Source organism: Herpailurus yagouaroundi, unplaced genomic scaffold (assembly GCF_014898765.1).
Source record: "Herpailurus yagouaroundi ecotype Mexico unplaced genomic scaffold, PumYag 160, whole genome shotgun sequence".
Classification (NCBI taxonomy): Eukaryota; Metazoa; Chordata; class Mammalia; order Carnivora; family Felidae; genus Herpailurus; species Herpailurus yagouaroundi.
This window is the reverse complement of record NW_024412401.1, coordinates 26,996,797-27,024,709: the sequence shown is the minus strand read 5'-3', so window position 1 is coordinate 27,024,709 and position 27,913 is coordinate 26,996,797. Positions and strand designations below refer to the sequence as shown.

Here is a 27,913-nt window from a genome sequence, read left to right as displayed (position 1 = left end):
CAGCTTCCCATGGGACTAGTGGTTTCCTCCACAATGTTCCACAGGCTGCAGTCCCCCAATCCTGGGCGGCCAGCTTTCCTAGCCAAGTGTCATAAAGTCAATATCCAAACCCAAACCACCTACTGCCCAAGAAAAACACAAACACTAAAGCAAATTGAATCCTGCTTTAATTGAAGCTTATGGAGTATAAAGTCCTACAGAAACATTGCAGAGAATCTTCTGGGGAACAGGGATCACAAGAATCCCTGTAGAGAGGCAGAGGAGAGTAATTCATGGCTCACCAAGACCTCCCTGTAATCAAGTTCCCAGAGTACCCAGAAGAGCTCTTCACCATCTCAGTCCTGTTCCCCATCCTCTCCAATCTTGATTTCATTATAAGATAAAAGGGGCGATTGCATTTGAAATTATTCTGGCCTCAAGAAATTTAAAGACCTTTCAATGAGTAGAACATTCAAAACTTAAATAACTTCAACATGGAAACCAGCTGACCTTAACAAGTTAGCTTGTTAGTGAATAGGAAATGAACTGAATCATCCTGGACATAATTTCATTAAGGCTTCAAACCATCCAGGAAAAAGCACAATTATACCATTTTATAATCCGAGTCTACAAAAAGTTTACTACCCAAATCAAGAAATGTTTGTGCCCATGGATAGCTTATTTCTAAAAGATCGCCCTCACTCCCCAAAATAGCCATGTGTCTCCACTCTTCTTGTTCCCTTCTCCATGTCAAGAGTACCAACTTGCTTCTTCAGGAGGAATGAACAATCCACGATTATTTATGCAGTTAAGCCTGAAGAAGAAAATGCTGAAAAATCTAAAAGCAGGAAAGAAACAAGCTGGTGGGGAAGACAAATAAGAGGTTTCTAATTCATTCTAAAACCCAAGACTTGCCTTTACCAGTCCTTTTCCCTGAAGTCATGTAGCTATTAGGGAGGAGAACCTGGACGTAAAGTCTGTGAAGGAAAGGTAGTTGACAGATAAACTGCCCCGTAGATGACAGTCAAGGTGAGAAGAGGTAGAGGTTTGATGGTTACTGAATAGGTGCCTGTCTAGCCATTCCCTCTTCTTCTCTTGGCTTGGCTCAACCAATGTAGATGCGATGGAAATCATTGGCACCAAATGCAGCGTTACACTTGGGACATTTGCGCTGACGGGTGTCATAGCGTGTCTTCACACACTCAAAGCAAAACACGTGAAAACACTTGGTAAGCACGGCATCCTTTTTACGCATGTTGCAACATGGACAGGTCAGGCGTGCCTAAAAAAAAGAAGCCAGAATCTGATCAACTATAAAAGTTTAAATGGCTGTCATATGTAAGCAAACAACCAACCAGGAAACCCACTAACCACTGCCAAGAGTGCCACTTCCCCACACACGTACAATAAACCATCCTTGGAGCACCTGGGTGGCTCAGTCGGTTGAGTGTCCAACCCTTGATTTCAGCTCAGGTCATGATCTCATTGTTCATGAGACTGAGCCCCATGTTGGGCTCTGTGCTTACACCACAGGGCATGCTTGGGATTCTTCCTCTCTTTCTGCACCCCCCCCCCAAATCTCTCAAAATAAGTAACTTTAAAATAAATAAATAAAATAAACCATCCTCTGGTTACCTTCATGTAAAGACCAGTATTTATTCTCCCACTCTATTAGCAGGCCACTTCAGGCCTGGACAAAACACAGAGAAATCACTGAGGCAGTTTTCCTAACCTTGTAATCCTTAATCTCCTCCATCAGGATCTCATCACATTTGGGTACATTGTCTGGTTTCTTTGTGGTCTCCAGCTTCCTTCGAAGTCTAGAGATGTCCTCCTGTGGTAAGACAGCATACCCATTAGACACACTCCCCAAAACCTGCCAATTTTGAGTGAAAATTGCTTCAACTTGAACTTTCTGCTGTGGAAAGAAAGGATTTTCTGTCCTTTTATGTCCAATTATCTTATAGGTATGCAGAGAACTGAACCTAGAACACACAACCATCATCTTTTGTTCCAGAGCCCAAAACCATAATCTATTAGCAAACCTGAGTTGCACCTATTATCAATTCAGTTCCATAAAAATACAGTCTAAGAATTAAAAAAAAAAATTAATAACTTGATAAGTCAATTTTAAGGTAATTAGTTTCAAGCTGAAGGTAGACTGGATTAAAATAATTACAGATCTATGGATAAGGATAGGAAGTCATCATTAGAATCATTTGACATGCCAGATATAGAAAAATTATAGAATTTAAAAATCCTCTAATTTGATACACTGCTACTTTACAAATTCACCAATTCATTCATTTAATAAATATTTATTTCATCCCACCATGACAGGCTCTGGGGATATGACAGTGAAGAAAACAGACTTGGTCTCTTCACTCAAGGAACTTACAATCAAATAGGAAACAACACACATTAGACCAATGACTCTTCATAACATGGGTCATTTCAGAGCTCAGGAAACACCTAAAAAGGTGAAATGTAAAGAAAGTATAATCACTCTTACCTGGGCTCGTTTGAAATTGAACATGTCCTTTTCTTTGGTGACACTGTTCTCCACAATCTCATCCTGAAAATCATGTAGCTTCTTCTGAGCCAATTCCAGTTGTGTTTTGAGGTCATCTGCAAGCTGGGCTGCCTCCATCGCCTAGGCAGGACGTACAAATCACATCACTTCATTGCTAGCGAGGCAAAACATTAACCCAGTCCAAGGAAGAAAGTGAACCTGTAATTTCATCAGTGTCCTACTTATTTGCTCCTGAGACCAATCATCACTTTAGATTACAGAGTAAAGCAATCATACCTTGCGTTTATTCATCTCTAAGGCTTGAGTCCTAAGACCCAGTTCCTTCTCCCCTGTGCCAATGTTGCTTTGTAACAGATGCTCCTTCTCTTCCAATTTCCTTACTACCTGTAACTGAGCATCAACCTTTGAAGGAAAAAAAAAAAAATCAGATTTTTAACAAATACGAAAAAAAAAATTAACTGACTAGGTGCCGTTAGGCCTACGAAAAGAGTTTGTTAGAAATCTCAAGCCATCACTGTCTTTACCCATGAACCCTTCAAAAAGCATGAAAGACTACAATAATCAAAAGCTTCACTTTTCATGCAAAAAACCAAAAAACAAAAAAAATGCTGTTGATGATTCAAGCAAGAGTCTAAGAAACCACTGAAAATCTTCTTCTCCAAATTGCCAAAAACAAAGGAAATTACATTTCTAGATATTCATCTCCTTCGGCCATACTAACTCTCCATGCCTGGCGATTCATATTAGACCACATAAACTACAGCTCAAACAAAAGCCCAGGTGTATCGTTTTCAGAATGGCTAGAAGTTCTAAAGTAGTCTTTCTCTTGAAATTCACACACAAAATAGAATAAACACCAAAGGGTAAAAAGTAAAATCACACACCCACAAACCCTCATCCCAACATCCAGAGGTAGTCAGGTAACCAGTGATAGTTCCTCACACAACCTTCCAGATAATTTATAAAATACACAGTACATACACACAAAGATGTACACATTTTTAACACAAAAGGAAAGGAAAATAAGTCAATAATAACATTTTCCATATTAGCAGATCCACATCTGTTTTAACAGCTATACTGTACTCCTTTGCAGGGATGTATAATTTACCAGAATGCTAACAAAGTACATTAAGTTGGGTTTTTTCTTATTTAAAAAAATGCCACAATAATCATTCTTTAATGCATGTAGAAAGTGCCCTACTTCAACAGAATTCAGGAAAGCTGAGTTACCTGAGTCTTTAGAGTCAAAACCTGGTCAGCCAGCTCCTCCTTCTCTTCTTTAAGTAACTTGTGGATCTGATTGGACTTAATACGTTCTGACATGAGCTTGAAATTTGCATCATCCTTCTCCCGCAACTGCTGCATTAAACGGATATTCTGCTCCTGCATGTCTTCAAAGGCCTGGCCTGTAACATCCATCTCAGAGAGGAGAGCCTCTTCCTCCTAAAATATGGAGAAAGAGGGGTGCCTGGGTGGCTCAGTCAGTTAAGCATCAGACTCTTGATTTCAGCTCAGGTCACGTTCTCAGGGTCCTGAGATCGAGCCTTGTGTTGGGCTGTGCACCGACAGCATGGAGCCTCCTTGGGATTCTCTCTCTCCCTCTCTCCTTGTCCCTCCCCCACTCACACTCTCTCAAAATAAGCAAATAAAAACTTTAAAAAATTGAATAAATAAGGGGCACCTGGGTGGCTCAGTCCGTTAAGCTTCTGACTTCAGCTGAGGTCATAATCTTGCAATTCATGAGTTCAAGCCCTACATTGGGCTCTCAACTGTCAGCACAAAGCCCACTTCGGATTCTCTGCCCACCCCTCTGTTGCCCCTCCCCCCACTCAAAAATAAACTCTCTAATACATACATACATACATACATACATAAAACACAGAGAAAGAACCCTTATGTTAATACAATCTTTTAACTCCAAAGAAATGAGCACTGGAAACTAAACTTTCCCAGTATTCGTTAAATAAATTAACCTAGGGGCACCTGGCTGTCTCAGCTGGTATGGTGTGTGACTCTTGATCTCAGTCAGGGTTGTGAGTCTGAGCCCCACGTTGGGTGCAGAGATTACTTAAAAATAAAATCTTCAGGGGTGCCTGGGTGGCTCATGTGGTTGGGCCACCAGCTCTTGATCTCAGCTCAGGTCTTTATCTCATGGTTTGTGAGATCGACCCCTGCATCGGGCTCTGTGTTGACAACATGAAGCCTGCTTGGGATCATCTCTCTCTCTCTTTCTCTCTCTCTCTCTCTGCCCCTCCCCCCCAGCTTATGCTCACTCACTCTCTCAAAATACATAAACTTAAGAAAAAAAAGGTAGACAAAAACTATACATACTACAATCTAGCAAACTGATCAAGTAGCGATTGGTTACAAGAACTTCTCTCATGATGAAACATCACATTTTCTCATAGTTTTCCACCACTGTATCGATTTTAACTACAGAGACTTTCCAGTAGTACCACATAACAATCTGACAGGTGAATAACAGTCTCTAAAAATATTTTTCACTTGCATTTGTTATTATAAAACTTTTTTTTTAATGTTTATTTATTTTTGAGACAGAGGGAGACAGAGCGTGAGTGGGGGAGGGGCAGAGAGGGAGACACAGAATCTGAAACAGGCTCCAGGCTCTGAGCTGTGAGTACAGAGCCCGACACAGGGCTCGAACTCACAACCTGCGAGATCATGACCTGAGCCGAAGTCAGACGCTTAACCGACTGAGCCACCGAGGTGCCCCTAATTTGTTATTATAAATGAGACTGGACATCTTTTCAGATGTTGAAGAACTATTTGTATTCTTTTCTCTGAACTAGCCAGATCTTTTGCCTGTTCTTCCACTAGGGTGTTGGGTTTTCTCCTCTATCATTTTTGGAGACTTTTCTATATAGTAGAAAGATAAGCTCTTTTGTGCTAAGAGTCAGAAATATATTTTCTCTGTTTATCATATATCTGTTGGCTTTAATAGTGGTTTCTGCCACGTAGAAGTTTCATGGGTTTTCGTAAGTCAAAATTATCAATTTTTTTCATATTTTTGACTTTTATTAATAGTTAAAAAGGTCTCTTCCATTCCAAATTTATAAAGGAATTTGTTTTGTTTTAACTCTTATGAATTTCTTTGATATTTTATCTGTGATCCATATGGAAATTACTGCAGTATACAGTGTTCAAGTATATATCCAACTTTTTCCCAGTATTATTTTGCTTCTTTCTGCCCTGCCACATTTAGTAGTCTTTCTTTTCCCCCACTGACTTAAAACTGTATCTTTGGCACATTTTTATGAAATAGCCATGTTACTCTGGTCTATTTCTGGACTTTCTATTCAGTTCCAACAGTCTATTAGTCTCAAGGTACTTTATCTACTGAAACTTCATATTTTTACATCTGATAGAGATAGGAACTGCCACCCATCAACCCCACTGCTTTTCCTAACCTTTCTTGTTTACTTTTCCACAGTTTTAAATCACTATTTAAAAAATAATAATAAACATAAACATATATATAATCTGTCTAGTACCAAAATAAAACCAAAAATACTGAAACAAAACCAAAAATTTAGTATTTTTATTGGGATATTAAATTTACACATTAACTTAGGCACAATTAACATTTTTAAGATACTCTATATAAAACACAGTATGCCTCTCCACTTGTACTAGAACCTATAGCAGTACAATTTCCTGATAGTTTTTTTCTTAAAAAAGAGCAATGGAGACAAATTGGCAATCAACAGATTTATGAAAAGCCAAAACCCCACTTTTTATAGAAGAAATGCATATGGGGAGGCACCTGGGTGGCTCAGTCAATTGAGCATCCAACTTCAGCTCAGGTCATGATCTCACGGTTCGTGGGTTTGAGCCCCATGTCGGGCTTTGCTGTCAGAGCAGAGCCCACTTTGGATCCTCTGTCCCTCTCTCTCTGCCCCTCCCCCACTCACATTCACTCTCTCTCAAAAATAAACATTACAAAAATTTTGTAATGCATATATGTTCTAATAAAGTTCATCTTCTCAAGGTACTTAATCAAGTCACCACTAAAACCACTTCACTTTGTCATTTTGCCATTTCTTAGAAACAGTGAAGCTGTTCCTCACAGTGAACATACATTTTTCCATCTTTGGTTATCTTTATTCCTCAAAGTTAATATAATTCCCTCAGACTTAAAAATAAATATACGTTCATGGTGAGTAGGGGAAAAGTCTCTCCAGTTCTAGGGCCCAGAGGACAACCACAGTTAACATACTGGTTACTTATTTATAACCTATTTGGGGGCATGTTTTTCTTAGTTTCAGATATTTGTAATCATAATGCATATAAAAATTTATATATTTTTTTTTTCATTAATACTCACTATATCCCTGATTCCAGATCAGCAGAGGAAGGACAGATGCCCCAATAAACCATGTCTGAACAACTGGCTATCCATTTGAAAATAACAGGAAATTTCCTGCCTCACAAATATGTAAAACAAAATAACTGAAGAATGAAAGACTTCAATGTAAAAACAAGCATATGTGTAGGGTAAAAGACATTCACAGAAAGAAAAGACTAGAATGAAAGCGCAACTTTCACTGTCAATAACTTAGCTGTCAAGCAACATTTACTGAAAAACCTAACTAACTAAAGAGAGTGCACCCACCTGCTTGGCCATGGCCAGCTTCTTCTGCAGGTACTCTATCTGCTCCTCCACTGCCCGGATCTTCCTCAAGGCATCCTCATCAGCCATTTTCTTATTCTCCTTTTTCTCCTTATCCTCTAGATCCCGGAGTCTTTGCCTCAGGTCTTCCAACTAGAGAAAGTAAGGAATCGCACACACAAAAAGAAGAGGCTATGATACAATGTCAAAGTTCAGTTAATCCTGTGCACAGATGGAGGGCCCCAAACCGGGAAAAACTTGGCCAAACCGGGAAAAGAGACAAAGGGTATCCTAGTGCACCCATCACACTTCACACACTTGTACACGCACCGCTGGTGAGGAGTGCACGTGCACCTTCCTTCGGGATGGTGGCTCTCACCATTTGTTTTTAAGGCCCCCAAATTTTAAGAGAAGACACTCTTCCCAAAAATAACCAGAAAAGAGACTCACCGTAACAATGATTTATATGGGAAAGAGGTACTAAAAAAGTCTGAAAAGGTTACTCCTATTCCCAGAAATTCTGATATACCTTACCACCTAGTGGAGAGTACAGAAATCTATTTTATTTTAGATGGTCCCTGAAAGGGAAGAAAATCCTGAGTTTTAAACACTAACTTTAAAGATGAAGAAAGAAACCTATATCCTTCAGAAATGTGAAGGAAAATCCCGCAAATGAAGATTTTAACCAGAATGACAGGTAATGGCAGACTAGATTACCTCTGCCTTAGACTTCTTCTCAGCTGCCATTAGCTGAACTTTGTCTCTCTGTTCCTTTGGGGCAGAGCGGTACATATCTAGCAATAGTTTCATCTCCTTTTGGCTCTCCTGTGCCTTCCTATGATGAGGGTGATAGAGGGAGGGGGATGGTGCAATGAGAAAACAAAGGACATCAGAGCAAGGGAATTTTGAATTGAGCAAAATATTTTACAACAGTTCTATGTACACCTTATGTCACAGATCTAAAAGATAAAACTTTCACACAGACCGTCAGGAGACTTGTGGATACACTCAGGAACTACAGAAAAGCAAGCTGGATAATGGAGTCATTTCTCCCTTCACACCACGTTCTCCAACATAAAGTTACAAAATACATGCCGTGGCCCTAATTAAATAGGCAAAATTCTGGTGCCCCACTCTTAGAAACTGAGATTCAGTGGGTCTGTGATGGGGTCCAGGAACATATTTTAAAGAAGTCATCCAGGTGATTCCGATACCACACTTGAAAAAAAAATATTTGCCTTAAAGCAATTAAGAGGAAGGAAGAAAAAAAAGGAGAAAACTAGATTTGATAGTGGAGTGATTAGCCATCAGCTGAAGGCTGAAACTTCCATCTCTTACTAAATTATCAGGCCTCTTACCTATACTTTTATATACCAAAGAAGTTCAATTGTTTTGAGCACAGTTGTCATTCAAATCCAAGTATCAATAAAGGCACAACCACGACCATTGGGAGGCAAGAAATAACCAGATCTACCAGAGAAAGTACTGGTCATGCAAGAAGAGAAGGAGCAGTATGTGACATCAAGTTGGGTGTTTCATTAACCACAAGGTTCGTCTTACCATTTCAATGCCTGCAGGAGTAAACCTAAGAAATCTCTTAAATGACCTGATACATACACAAACCAGCTAACTGCCAGGCAAACAGATCAATATTGCTCAAGTTACAGTGATACAAACTCAACCCAGTATAATTTAAATTAAAATTCATGCCGGCAAGCTGCCAGTAATTAGTTTCAATAATTCTCATGAGTATTACTTAAGTCCTGACACACTGCCCCTTAATTTCGAATCATGAAGAATGAGGCTACAGCTGCAGCGTTTACGGAGACCCGACCACTGAACCAGACTACACGGTAGCCCATGCAAGCCATCTGGGCTGTACACTTAATCAAGAACTGAGATCATAATTAACTGTGCATTTAGTTACACCCAAAATATTACAATGATCTGTAAGCCAGGCCATCAACCCAACATTTCATGCGTGATGTCCTAACCTTAGCTTCTGAGTCAGAAACAGATACTTTAAATTCTGTTCTTACTTGAGTTCAATCTTCAATTGTTTGATAACTTCTGCTTCCTTTTTCCTTCCATCGTCATGTTTCCCTTTCTCTTTGTCCTTAGCAGAGTCTCTTTCTTTTTCTGACTCTTTTAGTTTCTGCTTCTCTCGTTCTCTCTCCTTTTCCTTCTCCCGCTCTCTTTCTCGCTCCCTCTCTTTCTCCCTCCTTTCTCGTTCTCGCTCTTCCTCATCCCGTTTGGACTTAATTTCGTTGACTTCCTCCTGAGATGCCTTCGATGCAGAGGACTGGGCAGGTAAGTCCTCAGGATCTTGCTTCAGCTCCGTGGGCTCGTCCTTCGGGTCTTCAGTACTAGACTGAGACTGCAGGAGGGCACTGCCGCTACGCAGGCGCGTCTGGAGGACAGAGGCAGAAAGCAGCACATCACCTGTGGCAGCCACACTCCTCTCCTCACTCAAAACCAGCTCTCCAAACTCAACAGCAAACCACACTCATTCTGCACTTCCTGGTTACCTTGTTCAGGTCAGACTGGGCTTCTCTCAACTTCCGCTTATACCTTAGCACCTCCCCTTTCAGCTGGTGATTGTGATTCTGGAGGCTACTGATGAGGTGACGCATCTCCCGGTTTATGGGGCCTTAGATACAGCAACAGCAATGTTAGGAAGAACTCTGATAAGGAAAAAGGCACAAGGATAGAAAGCGCAGTACCCATCAGGGACCTCTGAGAAACTGGGAAAATTACCAAAAGCAAGATTCCTTCTCAGAAGAGGAAAACAAAACTGGCCAATCTTAAAAAACAAACACCCAGGCTGTGAGCCAAAATGAGTTACAGTGATTTGATTTAAGGTTCTTTGGGACACCCAAGCTCCATTCATACCAACAAATCCAGGGAACCACATTGTGTTTTTGAAGGAAGGCACTTGCAGCAAACCGCAGGATGGAGCGAGAATAATTATACCTGCTTGTTCGTTGGCAGCAAGGGTCTGCTCAAACTCTATCCTCAGCATTTCATACTCCTTGCGGACCTGGGCCAGAGTATCTTCCAGCTGGATCACTTCGGTCCTCAGCTTCTTATGAAGACTAACCTCATCTCGCTACACCCAGAAAAAGGACCCAATCAAAAATTCTTATCAAAATGTGAAGACATCACATCCTGTTACTAGGTTTCTTAATTGACCGATCTAAGAAGTAGAAAAGGATCTACTAGAAGGGATTACTCTGAAAAGTTCCAATTCAGTCTATATTTAACAAGCACCAGGCAGCTACAAAGACTGATTTGCAGACTGGCAGGATATTAAAAAAATAAAGGACATGCCTCCTCACTTTGAGAACGTAGTCATTTACTTGGAGTACTAAACAATAAAACAGTACATAAACATATGTAAGGTAAGACATTAAATTCAATTCTTTTGGCAGACATAGAGTAAAAGACCAACTACTACTAACACTACCTTAACGACTGTGGAAGATACAGAAGCGAACACATGAATAAGCTGCCTTAAAATAAAGCATTCACATTTGCCCTTGCATGTCGTAACGGCTTGTACGTTGGCCCTCACATGCTATAAGGGCTTGTAAAGTGAGGCAGCTTCCACCCACTTCTCTCTCCCATGCACAAAAGGCTCTAGCCATTCGACACTATTTTTAAATCTGCTCTTTTCACTGCTGGAAATGCCCTTCTCCTATTTTTTTCTATCAGCAAACTTAAGATTCACACTTCACTTTGGCAAGTGGAATCAGGAAGTCTCCACAGTCAAATGAGATGCTCTGTCTCCTTAATCACTGCCTCTCCTGGCCATGCGTCTGTTGTACCTGCATTCTAATGGACTATACTCTCCCCACCAGGCTGTATGATCTCTCACGGCAGGATGCCCACCATCTAGCAGAGTAAAGACCTATGGCCTGTCTATACATGTTTGCTGGAGGAGCAGTAATTGCTTGCAAGGGGGAAAAATTATAAAATCTATGAGGCAGGAAAGCTGATGCGCAAAAGACAAAGCTGGGCTGCTACCTCGATGAGCTCAACTTGGCGCTGGTGGGTCCCCCTGGTGCCATGCAGCAGAGTCCGGGCCTCGTCCAAGTGCGCTTTCAACTGGAGGCTCTCGTTGTACAGGACGGAGAACTGTGACTGCATACAGCGGTATTCCGGAGTTTCCTTAACTGCCTCTTCCACCGCACTCCGCAATTCCACCTGAGGGGCCCGAAGACAAGTCAGAAGCACAATCTAGCGTCTGTGCCCCACACACTAGACAGAAAACAAAACCTTATAGTGATGTCCTGTGCGATTGAGACAAGCTTTATGAAGATTCTGGATTATATCTCCACTCTTCTAGTTCTGTAAAATCTGCATCAAATTAAACTATCCAGGAGGTAACACCAGGGACCTCTAGTCTCCACCCAAGAATTGTTTTAATTGATATGTGTTTTATACTGTGTGTCAGCCTATACCCAAGGACACTAGAAGAGCTCTCTGAAATCTGTCAGATGTAGAGACACAGAAAACCCAGGATGTTTGTTTTTAACACATAATTGAGGATTTCTGTCATTAACTTGTTCTCTGTATTAACAGTCTCTGAGAGATATATTTTGACATTGTATCAAAAATAGTTAGGCTTCTCTTAAGCAATGGTTTGCTTGAATTACCCAAACACTTCAATTAATTTAAGTCAGGTTTTTTTTTTTGTTTTTTCACTTCAAACATCTTTATTCATATATTTACCTAGAAACAAATCAAATTGTAAAAGACATGTGGCTATGCCTGAAAGAGGGGTAGGAAGACTCTTAGAATTCACTTTCTTTCCCCAAGAACCCGGGGACAGAAAATTTTAACAGGCATGTTCAAAAACCAACAGAATCGGTCACTGATCATTTCTCTGCTCTGGCGGCTAGAAATTGCACAGGCAAACAGTATGACCCACATTTGGCAATTCCTAACACGTGAGCAGCCTACCCTACTACAGTATGTACATGCTCCTTGCATATATCTTGTATACAAGCCCCATTTTGTAAACTCCATTTTGGATCATCACCTTAGTTTACCCTACTCCTCATTTTTCTCAACAATTCCTAAGTTAGAGCACTTTGATTCAGTCTATAGATCTTTGGAAGTTGCTTGAAATCCTTTGCAGAGCAAGGGGGGGGGGCAAATAGTAAGTAAGTAAGTAGACCCACCAACAAAACTTACATCTTCCTCTTCCCTCATAAATTATGAGAGCTCACCAGTACATATGTGAGTTGACCAGCAAAACGTTTCATGGTACTGCCTTTCAGAGACGCATCTCCTACCTTCAGCTTTTCATTTTGTGTAGTGACCTCCTCAAAGTCTTGCCGAAGTTTCTCCAGCTCACAGTGACGGTTCTGAGCCAACTCTTTGTTCTCCTCAAGCTCTGCATTCATTTCCTCAAACTGGAGAAAAGAGGAAAATCACAAAATAAGCATAAAAAAGAAAGAATTTTTAAATCATTCCCATTCCTAAGCTTCCACCTTCACTGATCCATTCTTCTAGCAAAACCCCATTGCCTCTTGTAAACCCCTAAGTACCTCGCACAACACCTGACACTAGGTAGGAAATGTGACCTGAGTGAGTCATTGATTTTACCTTCCGGGCATTGATAGTGATTGTGCCACCATAGAGACTGCTCCCCGCTCCATAGACCTTATAACCTTTCGAATTCACCTATAGGAAGGACAAAGATTCTTTAGTGAGAGACCCTAAGATTTTAGTCTGATAACCAAAGCACTTTCAGAAGAGTCCGTTGTGTCCCCAGGTACTACTACCCAAGTCCATCAACCCTTTTTTTTTTTTAACATTCATTTTTGAGAGAGACAGAGTACAAGCAGGGGAGGCGCAGAGGGAGACAGAGATACAGAAGCCTAAGCAGGCTCCAGGACCTGAGCTGTCAGCACAAAGCCCGATGCGGGGCTCGGACCCACAAGATGTGAGATCATGACCTGAGCTGAAGTCGGACACTTAGCCAACTGAGCCACCCAGGTACCCCGAAGTCCGTCCTTTCTCAGTACTCCTTAAAAATGATTCTAGTCTCTAAACTATGACCGAAAGAGCACTTGCCCGTTCTAGGACTTCTGCTAAGTGTCGGTTGAGTCGCTGTTCCCTCTTTCGGATTTTGTCAATATCCCACTGCAGGTCATCGATCATGGACTCCAGGACAGAAACTCGTGACTCAGCTGTCTCCACTTTACTCTGCAACTTGGAGAACTACATCCCAAAGACAGGCATTCAGAAAAATAAAGCCAAAAAAAGACCAAGTTAGGAAAGGAATGCCTTACATCACTACTGGACATCCCAAATCTCACAAAATTAACCCCTGCTTATGGATCATTATAGATAAAACTGAAATAGAGGATGCTTTACCCTCTTTCCAATGCAGGAGTATAAAAATGAAATCACAGATTCCTTTAACCGTTCTGGGTCAGTTACAATCATGAAGACTGTAAAGAGGTCTCTAAGAACTCTCACTCTCATAAGGGAAAGACCACTTGGGATGCAACAATTTTTCTACTTCTGAGAAGCACCAGTTCCTTCTATAGACCACAAACCATCAGAAAAAGTGTTATCTTTAAAGAAGCAAACAGTAACTTCTTTGATTTTACCTAATATTTTCAGAGATAAAAATTCAAATATATATTCAGTAGACAGTTATCTTTGCTCCCCACTTTCCCTTTCCACATTCCCACAAATGATAAACCAAAGGGAATGAAAGGAAAATGTCTATTCTCTTTTTTAAGCTGACCCCAGGGAAATCTTGAACCATACACTCTAAAGATACAAAAACCTGTTTTTCTTTATTTGGGCACTTTGCACCAGCTAATGCTATTTTTTTTTTATTAATTTTATTTTTTTAATTTACATCCAAATTAGTTAGCATATAGTGCAACAATGATTTCAGGAGTAGATTCCTTAATGCCCCTACCCATCTAGCCCATCCCCCCTCCCCAACCCCTCCAGTAACCCTGTTTGTTCTCCATATTTATAAGTCTCTTATGCTTTGTCCCCGTCCCTGTTTTTATATTATTTTTGTTTCCCTTCCCTTCTGTTCATCTGTTTTGTCTCTAAGTTCTCATATGAGTGAAGTCATATGATATTTGTCTTTCTCTCACTAATTTCGCTTAGCATAATACCCTCCAGTTCCATCCACGTAGTTGCAAATGGCAAGATTTCATTCTTTTTGATTGCCGAGCAATACTGCATTGTATATATATATATATATATACACACACCACATCTTTATCCATTCACCCATCGATGGACATTTGGGCTCTTTCCATACTTTGGCTATTGTTGATAGTGCTGCTATAAACATTGGGGGTGCATGTGTCCCTTCGAAAGAGTACACCTGTATCCCCTGGATAAATACCTAGCAGTGCAACTGCTGGGTCATAGGGTAGTTCTATTTTTAGTTTTTTGAGGAATCTTCATACTGTTTTCCAGAGTGGCTGCACCAGCTTGCATTCCCACAGCTAACGCTATTTAATACTTTAATTACAATGCTATCACATGCTCGCATTAATCTACACATAACCTTTGTACTGGTTGAAAAGTATGTCCCCCAAAATCTTTGATATTCCTCCCATCAAGAGGTGGTGGCACTGCCTCCTCCCCGTGAATCTGGGTCAACTTTAGTGACCCAATGAAAATGATGCAGAGGCTACATCTGAAAGGCCATGCAGGTTCTGCTTTATGTTCTTGGGACATTCATTCTCTGGAAGAAGACAGCTGCCATGTAAGAAGACCCACTACCCCGAAACTGCCACGTGGGAGGGGCAACATGCAGATGTTCCAGTGAAGAACCTAAGGTGGGCTCCCACCCAGCTGGCAGGTAATAGCAGCCAGCCACAAGAGCCACTGTGGACATCAGCTCAGTTGAGCAAAGCACGGTCTCTCTCCAGCTTAGTAATGCTAAACGAGATTGGTAAAGGGCCAGAAGAGGTGGACCTTCTCGTTTTGGTTGTACCTAGTTTATACCTTAAACATGACAGAAAGTTATTCTATTTCTCCACTACACTCCAATCTAATTTATAAGCACTGCTATACTCTAACCCTTTTGAAGGCTGATGAGGATCTACACGTATTGATAAACTTCCCAGACGATTCTCATACAAGCAGCCAGCATGGACCCTGGCAATGGAGTTTACAAAATAAGGGCATAATAAAGAACATGGGCTCTGAAGTAAAACAGACCTACATCCGAATCACAGTTCAATTACTTTTAGTCTGTGTGCTCAGAACAGTTACCAACCTCCTTGAATTTGTTCCCTTAAGAGCAAGATAGGAGTTGTCTGACCATCAGAGATAATACTTCATCAAGTGCTTAAGTGCTAGTCACTAAGGAGATGGTAACCACTAACCTACCAATAAGCGAAAGAATTGGGTGGTCAAACGAAAGTAGGTCAAATTTCAGCAGAATATCCTTTGAACTAAACCAAAATGATAATCAGGACTGGCAGAAAAATCTTTTAAGGCCTTTTATCACTTTACCTCAATCACTGTGTGTGTGTGTGTGTGTGTGTGTATGCACACGCGCACACACACACACACACACAAATAAATACCCAAATCTTGACACAGTTTGGTCGTGGCACTACGCGTACCCAAGTTTGGCTGGAAAATCCACATTTCTCAAGCTCCCAGGATACCATCAATATAGTAGTTCGTACCGTCCATTCTCAGATGAATTTCTACCAACCCATTCCTCAGTAACATTGCACATGATCTTTTTTATTTGGGGTAATTCGTTATTTGGGAACTTGGTGCATTGTTTCACAAAACCTCGTATGATGGTATTTCTTCTTAAAAACGAACACTGTAGTATCTGTTTAACGGAGGCACAATCAAGAAGTATTCAATTGTTTTCTCCCCTTAATCTTTCCTCTTGATTTCTCAGAACTGGTTGCTTTGGCCTGCCCTTCATGCTCTTCAATATAAAAATAGGCTTTCTAGAGTCAGATGAACCTCTAAAGCATTCAAAATTCCGAGTTAATGTGTGCCACAGGCCACTAGAAACTACCGTCTGTCCTTTCTGGTCAAGTACCTCCTGAGACATGGTGCGATGCTTCTCCTGAAGGAGGTCTGTCAATTCCTGTAGCCTCATATTCTCTTGAGCAAGGAAGGAATTCAGCTCCTGCACCGCTTCCTCCACTATCAGATTATCTGAAGGAAAAGAACTGCCCTTTAGTTTACCATCTATAGTGTCCAATTTTACAACTATGCATCCCACCAAAATATGAACACGCTCCCTCACTTTATTTTCCCGAAAACCTTTAAGAAGTAGGCTGATTTTTATTATCTTTACATGACTAAGAACCCAGAGGTTAGAGGACTTGTTTAAGGAAATGAGCCAAAGCTGTGCTTCAGTAGAGGATGACACAGAGCCAAGATCACCTAACTCCCATCCTTTCTGTAAAGTCAAATGTATTGAGAGAAGAAATGGAGGGATTCTGTAACTCTATTCAGATAAGACGCAATCACTAAAAAACTGCATTTTAGAATTGTAGACAAGATAGAGGTATCTGTAATCAGTGTCAGACTTAACAGCCATAAAATTCTATCTCCTAAGGCTATCACAAATTCCTATTAGTGAACACCAACATGAAGCATCTCTGTTGGGAGGAAGAAGGGGGGCAGAAAGTAGCAATTTCCTTGTTCAAATGAGTACCTATAGAATCATGAAGAATAAAGATAAGAGCCTAGAATTACTTATCATGTTCTGGAATACTATGCTAGGGGCACTCCTAAAGCTCAAAAGCCAAAAGGTACACTACAATTTACAAAGAAAAGTAGATAAATTTATAGAACTTATTATACCAATTAACATGTTTGGAGACAGTTAACAGGAGGAAAAATTGTGCTTTCTCCTACTCCCTACCCCTTGGCATCACTCAGAAACACCATACAGAACAGGCTGGTCATGTGGTGGTTTTTGTGGTTTTCAACCAAGACTGCTTGTAGAATCACCTGTGGAACTTTAATTTTTTGTTTGTTTTTTAATGTTTATTTTTGAGACAGAGAGACACAGCATGAACGGGGGAGGAGTAGAGAGAGAGGGAGACACAGAATCGGAAGCAGTCTCCAGGCTCTGAGCCATCAGCCGAGAGCCCGACACGGGGCTCGAACTCACGGACCGCGAGATCGTGACGTGAGCCGAAGTCGGACGCTTAACTGACTGAGCCACCCAGGCGCCCCATAATGATTTTGGGAACTTTGAAGATTAGACACTTCACTAGGGCCCATCCATCCCACACATAGTAAATAAGAATACCCATGGGCAGGGCCAAAAAAAAAAGTATGCTCCAAAAGCTCTCAAAGTGAACTGATTCATAACCGAAGAACTAGAGGCTGAAATTTACTCCTCTTGATATCCTAACATACTTAGAACAAGGCCTAGAATACAGTAAGAGCTAGATAAACACTTACTGAATTAACAAGCTGACAATTGCAATTCCTTTGAATCAAGGATAAAATAAACATGGGGAGAAATGAACTGACAAAAAGGTATAGTTCATGCTACAATTCATACTTTATGGATCTTTATCCTTAGGAAGTTCAGCTTATCAATGGCATTTACTTTTTATACTATAAATAGCTCAGTAATTTGTAATTTATAATTAATGTTTTTTTAAAATTTATTTTGAGAGAGACAGAGCATGAGCAAGGGAGGGGCAGAGAGAGAGAGGGAGAGAGAATCCTAAGCAGGCTCTCTACCACCAGTGTGAATCCCGATGCAAGACTCGAACTCAAGAACTGTGAGATCATGACCTGAGCCAAAACCAGGAGTTGGATGCTTAACCAACTGAGCCACCCAGGCAGCCCACTTACAATTAATGTTTTTATTTTTTAACTTAAACTCTACCTTAAAATGCATGCCAACAAAAATAATTTTAAGGTACTGCTTAATATACTACTCATTTTAGTTCCTTTTTAAATACAGCAATTATTTTACTTGACATTCATTCACAAAGTCAAGTTTAACACTGGCATAAGCTCTCCACATGGCATATTATCTGCATGTAACACGCATATGGTATGCACCATCATGCATATATATATGGTTTACCGGTGTGGCCTATTATTAGGATTCAATCATACCATCCAACTACTCAACTACAGCCAAGGGAGAAAAAACTAGCACCCAGCTCAGTTTACATTAGGTATGTAACTAATACCAGATACAGTGCCAGACAAACACTGGAGAAACAAAGAAGAGTAAGCCAAAGCACTGCACCAAGAGACAAAGTCTAGCTGGGAACCCAAAAGTAGATGGAATATATGAATACAAAAGTCTGGGAGGACATGAACCACATTGTTTACAATGGTTACCTTTGAGAAGGGAGATAGGAAGACTTCTATAATTTCTGATTTGTGTATTCTAAAACTGTTACCCAAATGATAAAATACATAATACATACACAGACTTATGGGAAAGTAAAAGAATCCCTTTCCCAAATTTTCACAAGTCTTTTACATGCCTCCTCTTTTAATTGTTGATAACTTAGCCCAAGTGTCCTTAAAAATTACAATGTAATAAAATTATTTGCCTGCCCAATCGCTCAGCATCCACTACATTCAACACATTACTTTCAGAAATGAAACAATAAACACCTTAATAATAATCAGTGAATTAGAAGTGCCTGGGTGTCTCAGTCAGTTAAGCATCAGGCTCTTAATTTCAGCTCAGATCATGATCTCACGGTTCATGAGTTTGAGCCCCATGTTGGGCTCCACACTGGCAGTGTGGGATATGCTTGGGATTCTCCCTCTCACTCTCTCTCTTCCCCTCCCCCACTTGCATGCTCTCTCTCTCAAAAACATTAAAAAAAGGAAATAAAATAAAGCAAAATAATAATCAGATAAATTAAGGTATTACAACTAGACCAAGATTATTACTGAAAATGTAAAATCAGGGCACTTAAGAAGATGCAACCTAGCTACACAAATACTTTACTATACTGTACAAGTCTCTGCATTAACACTGACTAGTAACATAATTATTTCAAATGGACCCTTTTCCAACAATATTCTCTTTTTTCTTTTTAAACACAGATCATCTAACAACTCTAAAACCTAAGCCAACTCTTTTTGAAAATATTAGAGATAACAGAAAAAAACCAACAAAAATAATGTATTAAAACTGACTCTTTGAAGTGAAAGTTCACTATCTAGGGGCGCCTGGGTAACTCAGTTGGTTAAGCATCCGACTTCAGCTCAGGTCATGATCTCACAGTTCATGCGTTCGAGCGCCACATCAGACTCTGTGCTGACAGCTCGGAACCTGGAGCCTGCTTCAGATTCTGTGTCTCCCTCTCTCTCTGCCTCTCCCCCATTTACACTCTGACTCTCCCTCTCTCTCTCAAAAATAAATAAACATTAAAAAAAATTTTTTTAATTCAGTATCTAAAACAAATTTTTTAAATATAATTACCAATATTTAAAATATTTAAACTAAATTACTATCAGTTATAAATCAATAGCCAGAAACAGAGCTACTCCTTAAAAAATCAAATTAATTCTACTTTTAAGTGTTTTATTAATAGAAAGTATCAGAATGAAGCTTTCCTCAGCTTCTTACAGGACTATCACACGGCTCAAAATATGAAACACTTGTAAAATACTAACTTGCCACAGCAATGGCATTACTGGTATTACTGGTAATACTGGAGATTAGATTCCAAAGAATTTAATTAAAATTAAATACATAAGTTTGCAAACTACAAAGGAGCATGCAAAGTTGAGCTCTTATTCCTCCCACCCTGTTCCCAGTCTCCTGATTCTTGCCTCACCTCCGCTGTTTAGCTTCCGCGACAGGAGCTCTACTTTTTCCTGTAATTTATCATAGACCGTCACAATCTGGGACACGGCTCGGCGGGAGGACTCCACTCGCTCCTGCAGCTGAGATTCCATTTCTTCACTGGAACTGCTGGCCAAGGTAGCGAGGAAAGAGAAAGCTGGCTCTTGCCCTTCCCCTGAGGATACAGGGGGGAAAAAAAGCAGCCGTCAGCATTGTAAAAGTGGAAGTATCAAAATCCTTTTTTCCTCAAATGGAAAGCCTGAAAGCCAAGATCTACTTTAAAACCCCAGAGCATGCAGTGGTAGAATCCACCACACAAACACTCGCCTCTCTCTCGGTCATCTTTCCGTTCCTGATTGCTATCAGAGTCTGGTTCTGGTTCCGGCACGACGAGGGCTTTTCTTTCTGTGAGGAGATCTCCCAAACCTTGCTCCAGATCATAACGTTTAAGGATGATACGGATGTTTTCATCAAACTGAAGAAGGGGAGGTACAGTCATGAGAAAACAGAAGAGCACAACTTTGGAAGTGAAGAGAATGCAAAGGAGAACTAAAATGCTCAAAAGAAAATCTGAGTAAACAAACAAGTAGCTACCTGACTCCAGTACCGGTTGACAATCAGCAGTGAGGCATCATCAGTGGCCTGTCTTCGTTCCAGTTTTTCAATGTGCTCACGGAGTTCATCTTCAATGGCCTGCCGTTGATCCAGCATCTCTGCCAGCTTGCGATTTTTGGTTTGCAGTGTTCGAATGTCTAGCTCCTCCTGCCCCACGAAACCAATCTCATTAGTCTCCACAAAGAAATTAGGCAAACCAGCTGTTAAACTCTACCAGGTCATATTTCCTCTGACCAAAGCTATTCATTTCTTAAATCTTACAACAAGTAATTGGATAAGAAGTAGGAACAGAAGAAATAAAGAGTCTATGATGACGATGGGAAGGAAGAATGATACTAATATGCTAGAACTTGGACCTCACCCACCTCATTGTTCTCTTCACATGGATATCCACAAAGTACCGTGAGGCTCCACTGTCCAGCTAGATCACCTTCTGCCCGGGTCAACACTGCCATCTATCTCCTCAGCACTGCCCCTCGCTCATTCAAGACCTTGGCACCTGGGCCGTTCTCTGTCCCAGTCCCTGCCACTATGTCCAGTGACAATACACACACGGACATGTAAACATGCGGACAAACCATCTAATCCTCCAGCATCCAGGCTGCATTCTGAATCCCTTAACTCTGGTGATTATCTCACTCCCTGTGCTTCAGCCACCCATTTCAAGAGCCGCATCTTGGACTTCTGTCATTATCCGGAACTGTGCCACAACCGAGATCTTAAATTCCTCAAATGAAACCCTATCTTTCCAGGTACCTCATGTCCTTATCCCCATATACCAGTTTTCATGTGGATCTCCCAGAATTTTAAGTTCTCTCCATTATCCTCGTTGGTCCTTTATCTCCACTACCTTCCACACCCTGACCTCAACTTGCGCTCAGGATCCCATTCTCTTCTGCTTCCGCAAAAATGGAACTCCGTCAATAATTCCACACCCCTCTCAGGATCTTTAATTTCTCTCCCTAGCTCCTTCCCTAGGACAAGTTGGGGTCTGGAGGTGGGGGTGGTGGAGGGTGGGGGAGGACCCCAGGCAAAGAAACAGGATTGGAGAGGATTACATTTTTATCTTACCTAGGAATTAATGAGTATTTTAAAAAGTAAGAACTGTTTATGAGAACACCAATTTCTTGTTTTGCTTTTATTTTCTCTTGTATTTTGATTAAAATATCCTTGACACGCCCAAAGAGTCAACAGTTTCCCAACTGTACCAGTTCATTAATACTATTAATAAATGAAATCTTCGATCTCTTCACTGAGCACTCCTTTCCCCTTCTTGCTCTGATAGCGGGATGAGAATACCGTTTCCCTGCAGTTTCTCCAGTATCACTCTGGGCCTAGAGGCAGGTAGGTACCCCCTTGCTCTCCACTGCCACTTTTAGCCCATTATCCCACCTTCCTCCCTCAAACCTCCTAGCTCTGCAGCTCGTGCCACTGGTCTGCCCCACCTGCCACCCTGCCTTGCTGCACTTGTCTAGAAATGCCCAGGTCACTTCCCCACGTTTCCTGAAGATTTAGCACCTAGATTATCACTCTCCAATGTTACTGCTGTCATGTCCTCACTGATTTCCAATTCCCATATAGATGATCCCTCCTGTATCTCAAATCAAGTCACTGACCTCCTCTCCTCCAATGATCTTGTCTTCTACCTCCCTTGGCCACCAAACTCCCAGTTATTCTTATTCTTAGCCTGATCTGTATGTGTATGCTCTCTGTAAACTCAATTTATCCACAATTACCACCTACTTTTCCAGCTCATGCTCTCTAGTTTCCTGACTCCCACAATTCTTCACCTCCCCCCAGGATCTACAATCCATTGCCCCATAACTTTCCTGTCCTTCACTCCTCTCACTTCCTCACTCCTTTATTGGCATTGAATTCCACAATCAGTCAATATCATGTCTTCCATAACCTCCTCCTTCCTCACCCTTGCCTAGGAAAAACCCCACCCCTGGTAACATCCAACTCTCCACTACTCCAGGCCCACATTCATGCAGCTGAACATGAATAGAAAACAAAGCACCATGCTGCCTGGGCTGACTTTAAACTCATGATCACAGAGTCAAGTAAGTCCTCAGTGCAACAATACTCTATCTTTCTAGTCCGTTCCCTCTTCAAGATGACTACTTCATACCTTCTCCTGTCTCTTCAAACCTTCAACACTTCCTCCCCCATCCTCACTCTCAGATGAGGCGCTTCTGATTTCACTGAAAAAAAAATAGAAGCAATCAGAAGAGAATGTCCACATCTATCTCCCACAACTGCAGCTACCAACCTACCTACATCTGAACTCTTTGCCTTCCTCTTTGTTGCTATGGATCAACTGCCCCTGCTCCTAGTTAAGGCCAGCCCTCCTGTTGTGCATTGTATCACATGCTCTCTCCCCTATTGGTGGAAATCGCACCAGCAACAGTCTCCTCTGCTACCCCATCAGCTTAATCCGCTCTACCAAATCATTTCAATCAACATGCTCTAATAGCTCCTATTTTAAAATCAAAACAAGCTTCCCTCAATCCCACATTTCCCTCTAGCTAATGCCCCATTTCTTTGTCTTGCTTTCTATCAACACTCCTGCAAATCATTGGCTCTATCCCCTTTTCCCTAATTCCTCTCCTCTCCTATTCTCTTAAGCTCACTGCATTCAGGCTTCTAGCACCATCACTCCACAAACAAGATTCTCACTGAGGCTCCTGAGAACCTTCTACTGCTAAACCTAATGACTCAGTCCTCCCTTTACCCAGTGCTCCCCTTACTCAAGCCATCAGCAGCAACTGAGTAACTCCTTCCTGAAATACTTTTCTTCATTTGGCTTCTGGGCCCTCACTCTCGTTCTCCTCCTACTTCATTTTCTGTCTCTTTGGTTAGTCTCTTCTCATCTCCCTGACATGAAAATCAGTGTTCCAGGGCTCTGCTTTCAGAGCCTAGAGCCTCTAGTCTCATGGATTTAAATACCTCCTACATGGGGTGCCTGGGTGGCTCAGTCAGTTAAGCATCTGATTTCAGCTCAGTCACGATCTCATGGCTTGTGAGTTTGAGCCCCGCATCAGGCTCTGTACTGACACTTCGGAGTCTGGGGCCTGCTTTGGATTCTGTGTCTCCCTCTCGCTCTCTGCCCCTTCCCCACTCATGTTGTCTCTCTCTCAAAAATACATAAACATGAAAATACACACATACATACGTCCTACAAAATGATGACTCCCAAATGCTTTAGCCCAGACCTCTCCCTAGACTACAGATGACTGTATCCAACCACCTACCCGCTCAGAGGTCTATTAAGTATCCCAAACTTGCATGTCCAAAATCAACCTCCTAATTCATCCTCCGCAGCCTCCCAAAAACTATGCTTCTCTCATACTACTTCCTAGCTCAGTATGTGAACAGTCTGTACTTCCAAAATTCTGGGATCTCATAAACTTCATCCAATCCATCAGTAAATCCTGTCAACACTACCTCTACACTACAGTGACCCAAGGCACCATGATCCCTCAGCAAAATGACTGCAACAGGCTTCTATAGTGGACACTTTTGTGTCTCATGTCATGTCCTGTCAGCCTGCCAGACTTCAGCACAGCCTTGGTGGACAGCTCCATTAGCACCACCAGTGTTCCGACTTAAAGCACACCTGGAGTCTTCATTTTTTGTTCCACACAATCTCAGCTGGCTCACTACGGCAACCTTGAAGTGCAGAGGAAGAGTTATTGCCTTTAAGGGCAACCTTCAACCAACTGGGGCAGGAATCAGTGGAGACAAGCCCCAGTTCCCCACACTTAGATGAAATGGGAAGAAGAGGGAGAAGCAACAAGGGAACAATTCTGCTAACTGAACTTCTAGCCCTTGCTCCTCTACAATCTGTTCTCCAAGCTAAGTCAGAGCATGTTACTCTCCCACTTAAGACCTTCCAATGACTCCTCAATGCCTTGTGGATAAAGTCCAAACTAGGATGTATCCTCTCAGCTTCCCTTGGAGCATGTGGCTATTTATCCCTATGAACAGCACATATCCCACTCATAAATACTAGAACACTCTGTTCTCTGGTCTGTGCCACTTTACAAACTGAAGTCCAACAGCTGTCCTCAGGGTAACGCGTAGTGTCTGGCAAATCACAGATGCACAACAAATACTTATATTTATTCAATTAACAAATGTCCTTGGGATGCATGATGTGAGACAGTGCTTCGACAAAATCACCTCTTGGCAGCAGTATGGAGTACCTGAATCGCTGACAGACTCAGAAATGACACTTCATCAACAATTTACTCTGAATGTTCCCATTATTCGCTCTATCCTGAGCCTGAATTCAAAAAAGTAAGATGTGGTTTTATAAGCTATGCAAATGCAAAGCATTTTAACACCATACCCCCATCGCTGAGTTCCAGAACAGACTCCTGATCTAGATCCAAACCTATTATAGTGAGCTTCTGATGTCTAATGGACATATAACATTACTATAAGCTTCTGATGTATAACAATTTAATGAAACAGTCACCTCCCTAAGAGCAAGGACAGTGTCTTACTTTATTCACCGTTATACTCATAATATCTAGCCCAATAATTATTAATAGCTCATATATAGAGTACTTACTAAAGTAGAGGTAATGTTTTAACTCTTAACAAAGACTCTTTCATTTTATCCTCTCAACAACCCAATAGGTGGGCACTAGAATTACATTTACAGACATGAAGAAGAGGCACAGGGAGGATAACAAAAGGCCATGCAGCTAGGAAGTGGTGAAGCCGAGTCAATTCCAGGTAGTCTGGCCTCAGACTCCTATCCTTCACCACCCTTCAGTGATTTTGCTACACTGCCTCTTAGTAACTAGCACCGAACTTTTCAGTGAATGAAGAATGAATGTACAGTTTTCCCGCTGATAAATGCATATAATCAATTTGTATCAAGCACCACACTCTCCAGAGATTAGAAGCACACCTCTGAAAATAAACATCAAATGTTAATATATCTCTTTTCAGAGCTGACCACCACAGCACGTCACCTACTTCTGGCTCTTTTATTTCCCTCTTTTCAAATAAATTGCTCTTCCATAAGTTTCTCTTCCGTAAAATGCCTTCCAGAGAGCTTCCATAAATTCTTTCAGGTTGCAACTCAGAAAAAAAGCACACTCTCAAAGCCCTGTTTCCACATACCGTTGAAGAGACACCCCCGAGCTTAATTGTCTCCACTGTGGTCCCTGAATCTTCAACAGCGGCCTTCTTCTCCGGAGGCATGGATGTGCCAGGCTCTCCAGCTGCTCTTTTATTTCCAATTCCGGACATCTTGGCGCCAGATGACAGCAGTTTTCCTGGAGAGGGGGAAAACAAACAAACCAACCAACAGAAACTTAGGTAAGATATACAAAAAGAGTAACAATAAAGACAATCTATAATGTAAAACCTAGCAATTTTCCAGCCAGCCTTTTTAAACCTAAATCCATTCATTTCATACCAAGCAATACAATCCCCAAACTCCTCTTGGAAAGAGAAAAGTAAATTGTAGAGTAAGAGTCAGGGCTGAATTTACACAACTACCAATTTCTAAACAGAATACTAACAAATAAGACAATGGGCAAAGGATGAAGAGACCAGGGAAAATGCCAGAAATTTCACTTCCTGAAATGCCAGAATCAGAAAAATAGTTTGATCAGGACAGGACCTAATTCTATTGTGCTGGAAAAAATCACAGAGCTGAAAGACACTTGGGAAATATCCGCTAAAGCATTAATATTGAATAAGTCATGTATCATCTCTGAGACCCAATTTCCTAAACCAGGAATTACTGTGCCTCTTACAAGGAATTAATACGTCTAGAAAGAACTTACTATAATGCCTGACACGAAGAACTCAAATACTAGCTCTCTTTTTCATATTTAGTTTCTCCCCTATTTCCAAATGTTCTCCTCGTGATTTTGTGCAACGCTACAGAACCTAGATCTGAGTGTGAATCACAATTCTACCTCTTAGGGAGCCTTGTGTTGCCCTCAAGGAATTCTCCAAGAGCCTCAGTTTCCTCCTATGTACAGTGGAGGCAAATAAATATTCTCTCTACCTAAACTGCTTCCAAGGGTTTCAGAGCTCAACGGAGGAGAGATGAACGCTAAGGCACTTTGCTACTTTAGAAAGCAGCCCTGCCATCACCAAGAGTACACGCTACTCTGCTTCCAATTCACACTCCAGGAGAAAGGGTATCGGTGGCAGTAACCTGAGTCGGACCTCACCTAGAGAGAGGAGACTAAGGAGCAAGACAAGGACCCCAGCCTCCCGCGCGCCCAACTGCAGGCCCAGGAGAGGGAAACCCCACAGCCAGAGACGGCGGAGATTCCCGAGGACCCGCACAGTCCCGCAGCGCCGTTAGCCGAGATCTCACCTAGGTTCTTCCAACTCGCGCCGCCGGGGAGTGGAACTCAGGGAAGTTATTCACCAGGGTCCTTTCTGCAGCAGTACTTCTCACCCCCGACCCGCAGGCGAGGACCCATAGAAGCTTCCGGGGGGCGGGGCCAGGTAAAGGAAGAAGGGAAAGAAAAAGAGGATGTCGCTTCGATCCGGCCGGGCGGAAGTGACGCACCGCGAGGGCGCCGAGCGCCCGGAAGTAAGAATAGCGTCTGTAGCAACGCGAGGCGGCTGGGACCTCCGGGTGTACACCACTCTCTCCAGTCCCCGGCCCCCGGCCCTCCGCGCTGTCGCTGGCGAGAGTGTCCCTGACTTTATCGGCTTGTTGGCCTCTATTAATACGATCTAGTGTTTCTACTGAAAAAAAGTGCGTTGCTCTGTTGCCTCTTACTGGCACCGTCGAGACTCGTTCAGACTGCCGATTGGCTGACGGTCCCGTCAATCTCCCCGCGAAAGCATTAGCCTCAGGCACTTCAGGAAAATGTTACTCCGCGCCTATTAACGCAGAAGTAAAGCGTTCTGGAGAAAATCCAAACTATTAGATGGGTTTCGGGGCTTGTAGTTTTTCTTACAGGGAATTATATACAGCCCTCCCTACACATTATAATTACTTGGGACTTTGGTCCCTCTAGGTTAGGGCCTGCATTGGGCAATTTTTAAAGCGTTCCTCTACCCCTTTTCCACCTCCATGATTCTGAGGTGCAACAGGGTTGACAGCTACTGCTTTTTTGCTTCTTTGGAACAAGACATTGACCAGAGAAAAGATAAGAAACATAAATCAGTAAGTAGTTTCTGATCAACATTAGTCTAGTTTAAGCTAATTAGACATTTTTTTTTATTCAATAAAATTATTTCACGTTCAATTAAACTAAATGCCTGTCTTTTTAATGATGGAAAAGTAATCAATCTAACTTGCCAATAAAAAGCTGTATGCCTCACACAACTATGAACTACCCAA

General features: G+C 41.7%; 1 protein-coding gene across 2 annotated transcripts; it reads right to left on the bottom strand.

The window, feature by feature from the left end:
- Nucleotides 1–149: 149 nt before the first annotated feature.
- Nucleotides 150–27,071, bottom strand: RNF20 (ring finger protein 20). Of its 2 annotated transcripts, none has more exons than XM_040481854.1 (20): nucleotides 26,933–27,071; nucleotides 25,717–25,871; nucleotides 20,557–20,724; nucleotides 20,290–20,437; nucleotides 19,955–20,137; nucleotides 16,210–16,328; nucleotides 13,230–13,376; nucleotides 12,759–12,836; nucleotides 12,446–12,565; nucleotides 11,172–11,351; nucleotides 10,119–10,254; nucleotides 9,674–9,795; nucleotides 9,185–9,555; nucleotides 7,863–7,980; nucleotides 7,149–7,298; nucleotides 3,746–3,958; nucleotides 2,789–2,914; nucleotides 2,492–2,632; nucleotides 1,712–1,813; nucleotides 150–1,261 (listed from the first exon to the last, which is right to left on the bottom strand). In XM_040481854.1, the coding sequence occupies exons 2-20, from the start codon at nucleotides 25,843–25,845 to the stop codon at nucleotides 1,085–1,087; spliced, it is 2,928 nt and encodes a 975-aa protein (XP_040337788.1). In that variant the 5' UTR covers nucleotides 25,846–25,871; nucleotides 26,933–27,071; the 3' UTR covers nucleotides 150–1,084. The 2 variants fall into 2 exon arrangements, with proteins under 2 accessions (XP_040337788.1, XP_040337789.1); XM_040481855.1 differs by lacking the exon at nucleotides 26,933–27,071 and adding an exon at nucleotides 26,388–26,411.
- Nucleotides 27,072–27,913: the final 842 nt, after the last annotated feature.